The 14,583-nt window shown below is 39.7% G+C and overlaps 1 protein-coding gene across 1 annotated transcript in view; it reads left to right on the top strand.

Moving 5' to 3' along the window:
• The first annotated feature begins 6,201 nt into the window (after positions 1 to 6,201).
• Positions 6,202 to 14,583, top strand: part of parn (poly(A)-specific ribonuclease (deadenylation nuclease)) — a 29,862-nt gene continuing 21,480 nt past the window's right edge. The window contains exons 1-6 of the mRNA XM_061913553.1: positions 6,202 to 6,352; positions 6,584 to 6,661; positions 9,412 to 9,491; positions 12,741 to 12,808; positions 13,333 to 13,414; positions 13,597 to 13,657. Of these exons, the coding sequence (XP_061769537.1) occupies positions 6,334 to 6,352; positions 6,584 to 6,661; positions 9,412 to 9,491; positions 12,741 to 12,808; positions 13,333 to 13,414; positions 13,597 to 13,657 (388 nt within the window). The 5' untranslated portion in view covers positions 6,202 to 6,333. The remainder of the gene's footprint in view (positions 6,353 to 6,583; positions 6,662 to 9,411; positions 9,492 to 12,740; positions 12,809 to 13,332; positions 13,415 to 13,596; positions 13,658 to 14,583) is intronic.

The following is a 14,583-nucleotide window of genomic DNA, read 5'->3' as shown; positions in this document are numbered from 1 at the left end:
TCTGTATATTTCATCATAGGTACACTTCAACTGTGAGAGACAGAATGTGAAAAAAAATCCAGGAATTCACATTGTAAGAATTTTAAAGAATTTATTTGTAAATTATGGTGGAAAATAAGTATATGGTCAACCATTCAAAGCTCTCACTGATGGAAGGTGGTTTTGGCTCAAAATCTCACGATACATGGCCCTATTCATTCTTTCCTTAACACGGACCAATCGTCCTGTCCCCTTAGCAGAAAAACAGCCCCAAAGCATGATGTTTCCACCCCCATGCTTCACAGTAGGTATGGTGTTCTTGGGATGCAACTCAGTATTCTTCTTCCTCCAAACACAACGACTTGAGTTTATACCAAAAAGTTCTATTTTGGTTTCATCTGACCACATGACATTCTCCCAATCCTCTGCTGTATCATCCATGTATCCATTTTGGTATAAACTCAACTCGTCGTGTTTGGAGAAAGAAGAATACTGAGTTGCATCCCAAGAACACCATGACTACTGTGAAGCATGGGGGTGGAAAAATCATGCTTTGGGGCTGTTTTTCTGCTAAGGGGACAGGACGATTGATCCGTGTTAAGGAAAGAATGAATGGGGCCATGTATCGTGAGATTTTGAGCCAAAACCTCCTTCCATCAGTGAGAGCTTTGAATGGTTGACCAAATACTTATTTTCCACCATAATTTACAAATAAATTCTTTAAAATTCCTACAATGTTAATTCCTGGATTTTTGAAGTTGAAGTGTACCTATGATGAAAATTACAGACCTCTGTCGTCTGACAGATCCTACGTTGCACACCAACGTTGCCTCAATTTACAAATACAACTAATTCCGCAACGTTGTTTCAAAGTTCATTTTAAAGAACATGTATCAATGTTGTATCAATGTCTTGTGCCTGTTAGTTATATAGCCAAGCATTAAACATCATGTCGCTACTGGTCAGAGGTTTCTGTCATGATCCAAGACGTGGATCATGACATATTCTGGTTTTGGTTCTGTTTGTTATCACATTCTGTCTAGTATTTGTCTTCCTCAGTTCTTTGTGGCACTTCCTGGTTTGTTTCGGTTGTCCTAGCAACGCACTTGTGTCACCTGCCTTCCGTGTGATCACGCACACCTGCCTCCTGATTTATCTCCCTATATATTCCCGCCTTTGTTTGACGTTCAGTCTTGGACTCTTGCAACATTGTGGTAAATCTATTTTTGTAGACTTGTTAGCTTCTATGCTATTTTGTTTGTTTATGTCCCTAGCTTCCATGCTATAGCGCCCTTTGTTCTTTCTAGCTCCCAAGCTAGTTCTCTTGGTTTTTGGTTAGTGCCTTTGTGCAAGTGTTTTCGTTCTTAGTTTGTTTTATTATATAAATACATTCTTATTCCTACCTTTACGCTGTGTTCCATCTTCGCTGCACCCACGAGAGAACAACTTGTCACCACAATGCCACCGAGACGTCACAGTTTCCTAAAAATAATGTTAAAAAAGCTATTTAAAGCCTTGTACTGACATATACTATTAATTTTTTTGAACAGCTTTTGCTGCTAATGAATATCGGCCTACTTGACCATTAATAATTGGTATCGGTATCAGTCCTTAAAAAACATATCCGTCGATCTCTAATCAGGAACCATTCCTACGTGTGTAACAGTTATAAAAGTTCAGCACATATGTTTAGAGCGTGATAACGTCCTTACCAGTCATTTGTCATTCAGCGTCTGCGAGGGTCGGTTTGACCTTCTGTTTAAGACTGCGCTAAACTTATTTTCACTTTGACAGTTGAGACTGTGAAGCTTTGTGTTAAAGGCCACAAAGCAAATTATAGTAATGCTGAATAATATATTTCATTGTTATTTAATTCATATGTTTGTTTTTTTTTCACAACATGCCGAACAGCAGGCTGGAAAAAAATAACAAGCCCCGTGACCTTGTGACATTTTGCCTTTGCTATTATTAAAGTAATGATTGTTTTCTGTGTACTATAGTCTTAATTTCAACAACATTTAATGCATTTTATTGCCGAATTCTTTCTCACAGCCTGTTGGTTTTTATTTTTACAAACTCCGTTTCCATATGAGTTGGGAAATTGTGTTAGATGTAAATATAAACGGAATACAGTGATTTTCAAATCATTTTCAACCCATATTCAGTTGAATATGCTACACAGACAACATATTTGATGTTCAAACTGATAAACTTTTTTTTTTTGCAAATAATCATTAACTTTAAAATTTGACACCAGCAACACGTGACAAAGAAGTTGGGAAAGGTGGCAATAAATACTGATAAAGTTGAGGAATGCTCATCAAACATTTATTTGGAATATCCAACAGATGTGCAGGCTGATTGGGAACAGGTGGGTGCCATGATTGGGTATAAAAACAGCTTCCCAAAAAATGCTCAGTCTTTCACAAGAAAGGATGGGGCGAGGTACACCCCTTTGTCCACAACTGCGCGAGCAAATAGTCAAACAGTTTAAGAACAACGTTTCTCAAAGTGCAATTGCAAGAAATGTAAGGATTTCAACATCTACGGTCCATAATATCATCAAAAGGTTCAGAGAATCTGGAGAAATCACTCCACGTAAGCGGCATGGCCAGAAACCAACATTGAATGACCGTGACCTTTGTTCCCTCAGACGGCACTGTATCAAAAACCGACATCAATCTCTAAAGGATATCACCACATGGGCTCAGGAATACTTCAGAAAACCACTGTCACAAAATACAGTTTGTTGCTACATCTGTAAGTGCAAGTTAAACTCTACTATGCAAAGCGAAAGCCATTTATCAACAACATCCTGAAACGCCGCCGGCTTCTCTGGGCCCGAGATTATCTAAGATGGACTGATGCAAAGTGGAAAAGTGATCTGTGGTCTGACGAGTCTACATTTCACATTGTTTTTTGGAAATATTCGACATCGTGTCATCCGGACCAAAGGTGAAGCGAACCATCCAGACTGTTATCGAGGCAAAGTTCAAAAGCCAGCATCTGTGATGGTATGGGGGGTGCATTAGTGCCCAAGGCATGGGTAACTTACACATCTGTGAAGGCACCATTAATGCTGAAAGGTACATACAGGTTTTGGAACAACATATGCTGCCATCTAAGTGCCGTCTTTTTCATGGACGCCCCTGCTTATTTCAGCAAGACAATACCAAGCCACATTCAGCATGTGTTACAACAGCATGGCTTCGTATAAAAAGAGGGTGCGGGTACTTTCCTGGCCCGCCTGCAGTCCAGACCTGTCTCCCATGGAAAATGTGTGGCGCATTATGAAGCGTAAAATACAACTGAACGACTAAAGCTCTACATAAAACAAGAATGGGAAACAATTCCACATTCAAAGCTTCAACAATTAGTTTCCTCAGTTCCCAAACGTTTATTGAGTGTTGTTAAAAGAAAAGGTGATGTAACACAGTGGTGAACATGCCCTTTCCCAACTACTTTGGCACGTGCTGCAGCCATGAAAGTTATTTATTATTTGCAAAAAAAAAAAGTTTATGAGTTTCAACATCAAATATCTTGTCTTTGTAGTGCATTCAATTAAAAATGGGTTGAAACAGATTTGCAAATCATTGTATTCAGTTTATATTTACATCTAACACAATTTCCCAACTCATATGGAAACGGGGTGTGTGTTTTGTTTTTTTTTGTTTTTTTTTTTAACAAACAAGGACATTTTGTTGCCAAAATTAACTATCTTCGGATCTCGTCACATTTTAGCTCAAAGAGAAACGGCCATGCCACGTGCATAAATAATAAAAGAAAACCTTGCAAAGGAAAAAAATAAACAATTGATATTCAGACGCACTCTGCAGCAGTCTCAGCTTCTTCAAGCCGTCTTTAATTAAGTGTGTTTAATTTGCCGTGTCATTTATCACTTATGTAAGCGTGTGTCACCCTGTTGTGCAGCCGTCATTTATTTCTTCCAGCTCACTAATTTTCCCCGCCTGCATCCTTTCTTTCCACTTTTTCCTGTTTGTTCTGCAGCTAGATGTGCGTTTTACAGTCTGATTGTCACCAAATTAGCACTGCATGTCGAGTGGTTTACACAACTATTTTATTAAGTTGCATTTAAAAAGGGGTGTCCAAAGTGCGGCCCGGAGCTCATTTGTTAAGGGACCATGGCACATTCTAAAAATACTGTTAAAAAAAACAAAAAAGGTATAATGTAACATGGAAAAGTTGCAGTGTTGACTCTAATAACACAAAGCTTCCATGCAAGCTGTTTTTTCACTTCCATCATGTCATTGCTCAAAAACTAATAACGTATCAAAACCAGTGTGATTATGAATTATCGTCCTATTCAGGGCTCCAATTACTTCACATTAAATATTCCATCCATCCATCCATATTGTTTAGGGAAAATGTTGCCAATTTTGTGTGTTTGCAATATAAAAAACTAAGTTCTATTTGACAAAAACGGCATAAAACAAACAAATATAATAAAATATATAAACATAGACAAATTATTAAAACTTATAACCAATGGATAAATCTGAAGTGGATTGGGAGACTAAAGTGTTTTATGAGTGGGGCCCTTTTGGATACTGAGAAATTTCAGTCGTTTTTTTGTTGTTTTTTTATTACTCATTGCTTAAAAAAAATAACAATGAATGAATCAATGAAGTTATGAATTATTCACCGATATTAGGCTCCAATTTTAGATGGGAAAATATTGCATATTTTTTGTTTTTGATGTAAAAAAAAAGGATTTTCTTTTAGATAAAAGGGCATAAAACATTGATAAATACATCTGATAATATATATATATATACACACACACACACACACACATATATATATATATATCATTCAGTGCTTAAATCTGTATCGCTCTCTCTCTCTCTAGGTAGGTATATATATATATACACACACACATATATATATATATATATATATATATATATATATCATTCAATGCTTAAATCTCTTTCTATCCCTCTCTCTCTCTAAGTAGGTATATATATACACACACATATATATATATATATAAACACATATATGTATATATATATATATATATATATATATATATATATATATATATATATATGAATGTATATATATATATATATATATATATATATATATGAATTTATATATATATATATATATGTATGTATACTGCAATGAGGTGGCGACTTGTCCAGGGTGTACGCCGCCTTCCACCCAATTGTAGCTGAGATAGGCACCAGTGCCCCCGCGACCTCAAATTCAGCAGGATCTACCCCAGTCTGCTGACATGCAAGCAGAGTAGTAGAAGCTTTTATAATTGTAAAGGACAATGTTTTATCAACTGATTGCCATAATGTAAATTTGTTTGAACTATTAAACTAACCAAAAATATGACTTCTTTTATCTTTGGGAAAACATTGGACACAGTGTGTTGTCAAGCTTATGAGATGCGATGCAAGTGTCAGCCACTCTGACACTATTGTTATTTTTTTCTTATTTTTATAAATGTCTAATGATAATGTCAATGAGGGATTTTTAATCACTGCCGTGTTGAAATTATAACTAATATTGATACTGTTTTTGATAATATTCATTTTTGTTTCACTACTTTTGGTTTGTTCTGTGTCGTGTTTGTGTCTCCTCTCAATTGCTCTGTTCATTGCAGTTCTGAGTGTTGCTGGGTCAGGTTTGGTTTTGGAATTGGATTGCATTGTTATGGTATTGCTGTATATTGTTTTGTTGGATTGATTTAAAAAAAAAATTTGATTAAAAAAAATCGATTTAAAAAAAAATGAGAATCGTTTCTGAATCGCACAACGTGAGAATCGCGATTCAAATTCGAATCGATTTTTTCCCACACTCCTTCTAAATAGAGTGCACATGGCCCAGAAGTGTTTTCAGCGCCGCGTTCAAGTTTACTCGGAAAGTACATAACCTATTGGCTTACCTTTCTCGTTCATTCACCCATCCCAAGCGGAGTTACGAAATGTCATGACAAAAATTCAGAAATCGTACATGAAATTACTCATTGTTGTTAAGGTCTTTTTTTGTTTTTGTTTTGAAAAACACATCTGTGTCCATGTACAAATGCGCACGCGAGTGCCGTGAACGTCACATGCATTAAAAGTGTTCCCCAGCGTCGTTAGAACTCAAAGTTTACTTAACTCAAAGGTAAACATATATAGTGTGGCTTTGTCATTTTACCACTGCCATTTAAAGATAAGAAACACACATATTATATTCCTATTTCAGAGGTTGTGGTGGGCGTCCAACTGTTTGAATTCCTGAATTCCCGGTGCAACTTGAACGCAGCATAAAAGCCAAAGGAGTTGGGCTAGCAACTGTTAGCTGTCAGCTGGTTAGAGTCGTCGTGTCAGGATGGAGGTGACACGCCAATGTAAGTTTAATTCTCACAAACTGCGTCTTTTTTCCCCCTTTAGTTCATTAGTAGATATATTTATGGATGTGAAAGTAACATAGTGAAGCTTGAGAAAATGTGCACGACTCCCTTTTGCTTTAGCGCGTGCGTGTAGCAAGCTAGCATGCTAGCTGGCTAAGCTAGTAGCGATAAAAAAGGCGAAGGAATTATTCCCTCGATGCTTTAAACTACAATTTTTATATCTTCAAGGTTTTAAGGAGTGTTTGAACTTGGTGTACACTGCCATAGAGGAGGCCGACTTTCTGGCCATCGATGGAGAGTTTTCAGGTAAATGTTCCAATACAATGCTCGCTGGTAGGATGCAATGCTGGTGTGCACGTGTGGTGTTTGTGTTGTTGTTTGTGTGCATGTGTGGTGGTTGTGTTGTTGTTTGTGTGCATGTGTGGTGGTTGTGTTGTTGTTTGTGTGCATGTGTGATGGTTGTGTTGTGTGCACGTGTGGTAGTTGTGTTACTGTTTGTGTGCATGTCTAGTAGTTTTGTTGTTATTTTGTGTGCATGTGTGATGGTTGTGTTGTTTTGTGTGCACGTGTGGTGGTTGTGTTGTTTTGTGTGCACGTGTGGTGGTTGTGTTGTTGTTTGTGTGCATGTGTGATGGTTGTGTTGTTGTTTGTGTGCATGTGTGATGGTTGTGTTGTTGTTGGTGTGCATGTGTGATGGTTGTGATGTTGTTTGTGTGCATGTGTGATGGTTGTGATGTTGTTTGTGTGCATGTGTGATGGTTGTGATGTTGTTTGTGTGCATGTGTGATGGTTGTGATGTTGTTTGTGTGCATGTGTGATAGTTGTGTTGTTGTGTGCACGTGTGGTAGTTGCGTTGGTGTGCATGTGTGGTGGTTGTGTTGTTGTTTGTGTGCACGTGTGGTAGTTGTGTTGGTGTGCATGTGTGGTGGTTGCGTTGTTTGTGTTAATGTGTGATGTTGTGTTGTTGTTTGTGTGCATGTGTGGTGGTTGTGTTGTTGTTTGTGTGCATGTGTGGTGGTTGTGTTGTTTGTGTCCGTGTGGTGGGTGTGTTGTCTTTTGTGTGTACGTGTGGTGGTTGTGTTGTTGTTTGTGTCCATGTGTGGTGGTTGTGTTGTTGTTTGTGTCCATGTGTGGTGGTTGTGTTGTTTGTGTGCACGTGTGGTTGTTGTATGCATTGTTGTTTGTGTCCATGTGTGGTAGTTGTGTTGTTTTTGTGTGTACGTGTGGTAGTTGTGTTGTCGTTGGTGTGCATGTGTGATGGTTGTGTTGTTGTGTGCATTGTTGTTTGTGTCCATGTGTGGTGGTTGTGTTGTTGTTTGTGTCTATGTGTGGTGGTTGTGTTGTTGTTTGTGTCTGTGTGGTGGTTGTGTTGTTGTTTGTGTCCATGTGTGGTGGTTGTGTTGTTGTTTGTGTCTATGTGTGGTGGTTGTGTTGTTGTTTGTGTCCATGTGTGGTGGTTGTGTTGTTGTTTGTGTCCATTTGTGGTGGTTGTGTTGTTGTTTGTGTGCATGTGTGGTGGTTGTGTTGTTGGTGTCAATGTGTGGTGGTTGTGTTGTTGTTTGTGTGCATGTGTGGTGGTTGTGTTGTTTGTGTCCATGTGTGGTGGTTGTGTACACAAACAACAACACATGTGATGGTTGTGTGGTTGTTTGTGTGCACGTGTGGTGGATGTGTTGTTGTTTATGTCCATGTGTGGTGGTTGTGTTGTTTGTGTGCACGTGTGGTTGTTGTGTGCATTGTTGTTTGTGTCCATGTGTGGTAGTTGTGTTGTTTTTTGTGTGCACGTGTGGTAGTTGTGTTGTTGTTGGTGTGCACGTGTGATGGTTGTGTTGTTGTGTGCATTGTTGTTTGTGTCTATGTGTGGTGGTTGTGTTGTGTGTGCAATGTTGTTGGTGTGCATGTGTGATGGTTGTGTTGTGTGCATGTGTGATGGTTGTGTTGTTGTGTGTCCATGTGTGGTGGTTGTGTTGTTGTTTGTGTCCATGTGTGGTGTTTGTGTTGTTGTGTGCATTGTTGTTTGTGTCAATGTGTAATGATAGTGTTGTTGTGTGCATGTGTGCATGGTTGTTTGTGTCTATGTGAGATGGGTGTGTGGTTGTGTCCATATGTGATGGTTGTGTTGTGTCCATGTGTGATGGTTGTGTTGTGTGTATGTGTGATGGTTGTGTTGTTGTGTGCATGGTTGTTTGTGTCCATGTGTGAGGGTTTTGTTGTGTGCATGTGTGATGGTTGTGTTGTTGTGTGCATGGTTGTTTGTGTCCTTGTGTGATGGTTGTGTTGGTGTGCACGATAGTTTGTGGTCATGTCTGATGGTTGTGTTGGTTGGCTTGGTTGTTTGTGTGCACGTGTGACGGTTGTGTTAGTGTGCATGTTGGTGTGTCCACGTGTGCATTGTTGTGTTGGTATGCATGGTTGTTTGATGGTTGTGTTAATGTGCATTGTTTGTGTGTGCGCGTGTGAATGTGTGATGGTAGAGTCAATGTGCACATGTGATGGTTGTGTTGGTGCGGGATAGTTGTGTTAGTGTGCATGTCTGATGGTTGTGTTGGTGTGCATGATTTGGTTTGTGTGTACATGTGGTGTTGTGTTGGTCTGGATGGTTGTTAGCGTGCACCTGTGACTGTTGTGTTGGTGTGTGATGGTAGTGTTATTGTGCTCATGTGATTGTTGTGTCTGATGGTTGTGTTTGTGTGCATAATTTGGTTTGCATGTGATGGTTGTGTTTATGTGTGATTGTTGTGTCATTGTGCACATGGTGTGTTAGGGTGCGTGATAGTTGTGTTAGTGTGCATGTCTGATGGTTGTGCATGATTTGGTTTGTGTGTACGTGTGATTTGGTTTGTGTGTACGTGTGCATGATTTGGTTTGCGTGTACGTGTGATGGTTGTGTTTGTGTGCATGGTTTTGTTGGTGTGTGATGGTTGAGTTGGTGAGCATGGTCGTTTGTGTTGGTGTGTGCACCCGTGATTGTTGTTGGTGTGTGCGCCAGTGATGGTTGTGTTGGTGTCTTTGGTTTTTATTGTGCATGTGTGATGGTTGTCTTTGTGATGCTGCAGGAATCAGCGATGGCCCCAGCGTCAGTGCACTCACCAACGGGCTGGACACGCCCGAGGAACGCTACACCAAGCTCAAAAAGGTAGGAGACGAGCACTTTCAAACTACATTTGAAAATGTAGTTTGGAGTAAACTGCAAAAAGTAGTACAGTTATGCAGAATGATGGTTGAGCTCTAATGGCGCTAGCTTGATGCTCACGTAAAAATGGACAAGCTCATTGACAGGCTAACCAAAATCACATTCATATCTATAGGCAATTTACAATCTACAATAAACCTAACATTAGTGCTGGGCAATATGGCCTTTTATTAATATCTCGATATTTGTAGGCCATGTCACAATACACAATATACATCTCGATATTTTGCTTTAGCCTTGAATGAACACTTGATGCATATAATCACAACAGTATGATGATTCTATGTGTCTACTTTAAAACATTCATACTTCATTAATATATGCTCATTTTAAACTTTCATGCCGAGAGGGAAATCAAAACTAAATCAATTTACCAAAACTGTATTTAATTAACAGTTATTAAGCAGTGGCACAAATATTCATGGCATTTCAAAACAGAAAGTGCAAGATTGTCAGACATTTCAAAACAAGCTATTTGTGCATGATGTCACTAAGATGACATATCAAAACAACACTAAATTAAAGTGCACTTTTTGTACAGAACGCCTCTACAATAGTAAAAAACAGATAAAGTGCACTTTAGTGCATGATGTCACACAAGGCATTTCAATAACTGTCAAATAAAAATGAGCTACATAATAGGAACTCAAATAGTGTATGTCCTTCACTATGTGGTAGGTTCCTGCAGATGTTATCTCCTTCTGTTGTTGATTGTTTTTTTCATACGGTGTTGATCTAAAAATGGTTGCTTGGGCATTTTGTTGGTTCTAGCTCCGCCCAAATTGTTGACATGCAGAGTTTCAAGCACTCTTCATTCTCTAGCGGGTGTCTTTTCAAATGATGCTACAAATTAACAGTGCTGCTACTTTTTGTAGCAACGCTTTTGTTGCATAATTGTTCAACATATTCCCGCTTGAAGCCAAACCACCGCCAGACGATGGACCCCGTGCTGTTTTTCTTGGGAATTCGTTCTTCAATCAATCAATCAATGTTTATTTATATAGCCCCAAATCACTAGTGTCTCAAAGGGCTGCTCAAACCACAACAATATCCTCGGTAGAGCCCACATAAGGGCAAGGAAAACTCACCCCAGTGGGACGTCGATGACAGTGACAATGATGACTATGAGAAACCTTGGAGAGGACCGCATATGTGGGCAACCCCCCTTCCCTAGGCGACCGAAAGCAATGGATGTCGAGCGGGTCTAACATGATACTGTGAAAGTTCAATCCATAGTGGATCCAACACAACCGTGAGAGTCCAGTCCAAAGTGGATCCGACACAGTAGCGAGAGTCCTGTCCATAGTGGAGCCAACAGGAAACCATCCCAAGCGGAGGCGGATCAGCAGCGCTGAGATGTCCCCACCCGATACACAGGCAAGCGGTCCATCCTGGGTCCCGACTCTGGGCAGCCAGTACTTCATCCATGGCCGCCGGACCGGACCCCCTCCACAAGGGAGAGTGGGACAGAGGAGAAAAAGAAAAGAAACGGCAGATCAACTGGTCTAAAAAGGAGGTCTATTTAAAGGCTAAAGTATACAAATGAGTTTTAAGATGAGACTTAAATGCTTCTACTGAGGTGGCATCTCGAACTGTTACCGGGAAGGCATTCCAGAGTACTCGAGCCCGAACGGAAAACACTCTATAGCCCTCAGACTTTTTTTGGCTCTGGGAATCACTAATAAGCCGGAGTCCTTTGAACGCAGATTTCTTGCCGGGACATATGATACAATAAAATCTGCAAGATAGGCTGGAGTTACACCGTGTAGTATTTTATACATAAGTAGTAAAACCTTAAAGTCACATCTTAAGTGCACAGGAAGCCAGTGCAGGTGAGCCAGTATAGGCGTAATATGATCCAACTTTCTTGTTCTTTTCAAAAGTCTAGCAGCCGCATTTTGTACCAACTGTAATCTTTTAATGCTAGACACGGGGAGACCCGAAAATAATACGCTACAGTAATCGAGGCGAGACTTAACAAACACATGGATAATGATCTCTGCGTCGTTAGTGGACAAAATGGAGCGAATTTTAGCGATATTACGGAGATGAAAGAAGGCTGTTTTAGAAACGCTTTTAATGTTTTATTCAAAGGAGAGAGTTGGGTCGGAGATAATACCCAGATTCTTTACCGAGTCGCCTTGTTTAATTGTTTGGTTGTCAAATGTTAAAGTTGTATTATTAAATAGAGGTCGGTGTCTAGCAGGACCGATAATCAGCATTTGCGTTTTTCTTCCTTCATTTGTTACCAGATTCGCACCTTCTCTCTCTCGTATTACCACTCGCACCGCTAGTACAACAGCTAATGTTACCATGCCGCTACCTCTCTGCTGGGCGAGGGCGTGTGACGTTGCACGCATGACAATATGTGACGTATGTAACAAGGTGCGCTTGTTTTACCTCTCTGTGAGAAGCAGAGACAAGAAAGAGTGAGAAACGCCTGCAGTGTAATGCCCGCAGCTAAAAGCAACTGTGCGAACATATACTCGAATCTCACGTTATAGTCATTTTCTATATCGCACAGAGACAAACCCGCAATACATCGAGTATATTCGATATATCGCCCAGCCCTACCTAACATGCATATTTTTGGAACGTGGGAGAAAGCATTCACACACGGGTTCTCCCACAGAGATGACCAAACGGAGGTTCTAAGACGCACACAGTGTAAAGTTAGACATTATTCTCTGTAATAATGTCAAAAGAATTAGGGTAGTTTACACAGGCTTGAACAAGAATTAGTTGAAATAATTTGAATTTCCTTTCTTTTCAACTTTCTTTCTTTACTTTGACCAGGTGTCAACTCCAATCAGCTGCTGTTTTTGTTTCCGAAATAAAGCATTGAGATTTAAGATGTTTTTTAAACTTATGATTAATAGTACGTAAATAATAGACGATATACAGTACATCCATTCATACAATATATTACTTAAATTTGTATTCGTTGAAAAAAAAAATGTTTTCATGGAAAAAAAACCTTATTTTAAAGGTGTGGCGCCGTTTATCTTGCAGTGGCAGTGCGCCATGATCATTTACATGTTGGGGAAGCCCTGCCTTAAGAGCAACGCTGGACATTGAGTTAACAGCCAGGACTTTAGGTTGATTGGACAGTAGTGCCCGACTTAATAAGTGACTCTCAATAAATAGGTATGGCTCTAAACATTTGGTGTCTTCCTTCTCTGTTCTCAAAAGCATTCCATGGACTTTCTGCTCTTCCAGTTTGGACTGTGCACCTTCAACTACGACCAGAAAGAGTCCAAGTAAGTGATTTGTGTCCGACAGTCTGAATTCTAAGGTGCTTTTGTGTAGGAAACCGGCTGATGGGATTTTAGAACTCACGGGTCAATTCATTAGGAACACATGGACAACTGAATGAGAACGCAAGAACTGCATCAAAATTATATATGTTATTGTTTTGAGGTATTAATTTAGCATTGTTTTTTGTCGGTGTTTACCTTTCATGTATTGGTACTCATAAACACACAATACTCCTGGTCTGCCAGAGAATAAGAAGACAGCAGGAGGGATCAGTGTTACAACGGAACCTCATAAAGTTGAACACAATCCGTTCATGGATGGTTGTTTCCATTTGTCTTCATAGACAATAATTTAAATGGGAATAATCAGTTCCAGGGTCAAACTGTGGACATACGCAACCTTTTTTTAACTGCACCAGAAGTGTTGTAAAAATCAATGTTACCCCGAACTGTCACACGTGTAAAACTAAGCCAATCGTTGTTAATATGAAAGCATGAAAACAATATTACACTGTCTCCGTCTGCAGGTACATCACAAAGACTTTTAACTTTTACGTTTTCCCCAAACCATTCAACCGATCGTCCCCCGACATCAAGTTCATCTGTCAAGTAAGTCGTCACGTGTTTTCCTCCAGGCCGCCATTTTCCAACCTTGCACACTACACAATAATACAGTATGTATGATTCCTGTTGATATCGTACCAACCAGTACTCACAGCCCAATTATCGGTATTGTATTGGAAGTTCACTCATGTATTATTATTTGTGGTGATGTTATTTTATTATTTTAGAGTTCCAGTATTGACTTCCTTGCCAGTCAAGGCTTTGACTTCAACAAGGTCTTCTGTAACGGTGAGTAAAACTTAGCCATTCAGCCACATTTGTTCCCATTTGGTCCAGTTCGATTTAGTTAGGAATGGTAAATCAGCACCAAGTACTCCAATGCCAGGGCGCTAAAAAGTGTTTTTGCAATAGCAAACAAGTAACCCCTTTAAAGTTGTGTTTTTGGTCCAATATTACTCCCCATTGCATCGTATACTGTTGGAAAGCATGAATAGTCACAGTCACAACTAGGGATAGTATCATTCACATTTGAACCAATACGGTTCCAATTCCCGATACCTGGGAATCGATACCGAACCAATTTTTGGTACTTTAGTGTGTGTTAGGTTGAAGTTAAAGTACCAAAGATCGTCACACAAACACTAGGTGTGGTGAAATTTCTCCTCTACATTTGACCCATCCCCTTATTCACCCCCTGGGAGGTGAGGGGAGCAGTGGGCAGCAGCGGTGCCGCGCCTGGGAATCATTTTTGGTGATTTAACCCCCAATTCCAACCCCTGATGCTGAGTGCCAAGCAGGGAGGTAATGGGTCCCATTTTTTCTTATAGTCTTTGGTATGACCCGGCCGGGGTTTAAACTCACAACCTACCGATCTCAGGGCGGACACTCTGGCCACTAGGCCACTGGGTAGTAAATATTATTTTTGATGATAAAAATAAAAATTTATTGCAGCATTTAAAATGACCTGATTATAACTGCTGTCCAGTTTTATTGTATAATTTGCAAGTATGACATTAAAGGCCTACTGAAATGAGACTTTCTTATTCAAACAGGGATAGCAGGTCCATTCTATGTGTCATACTTGATCATTTCGCAATATTGCCTTATTTTTGCTGAAAGAATTTAGTAGAGAACATCGACGATAAAGTTTGCAACTTTTGGTCGCTAATAAAAATGCTTTGCCTGTACCGGAAGTAGCAGACGATATGCGCGTG

This window comes from Nerophis ophidion, linkage group LG01 (assembly GCF_033978795.1).
Source record: "Nerophis ophidion isolate RoL-2023_Sa linkage group LG01, RoL_Noph_v1.0, whole genome shotgun sequence".
NCBI lineage: Eukaryota > Metazoa > Chordata > Actinopteri > Syngnathiformes > Syngnathidae > Nerophis > Nerophis ophidion.
Note: the sequence above shows the minus strand (reverse complement) of the source record. Positions and strands in the feature narration are given on the sequence as shown.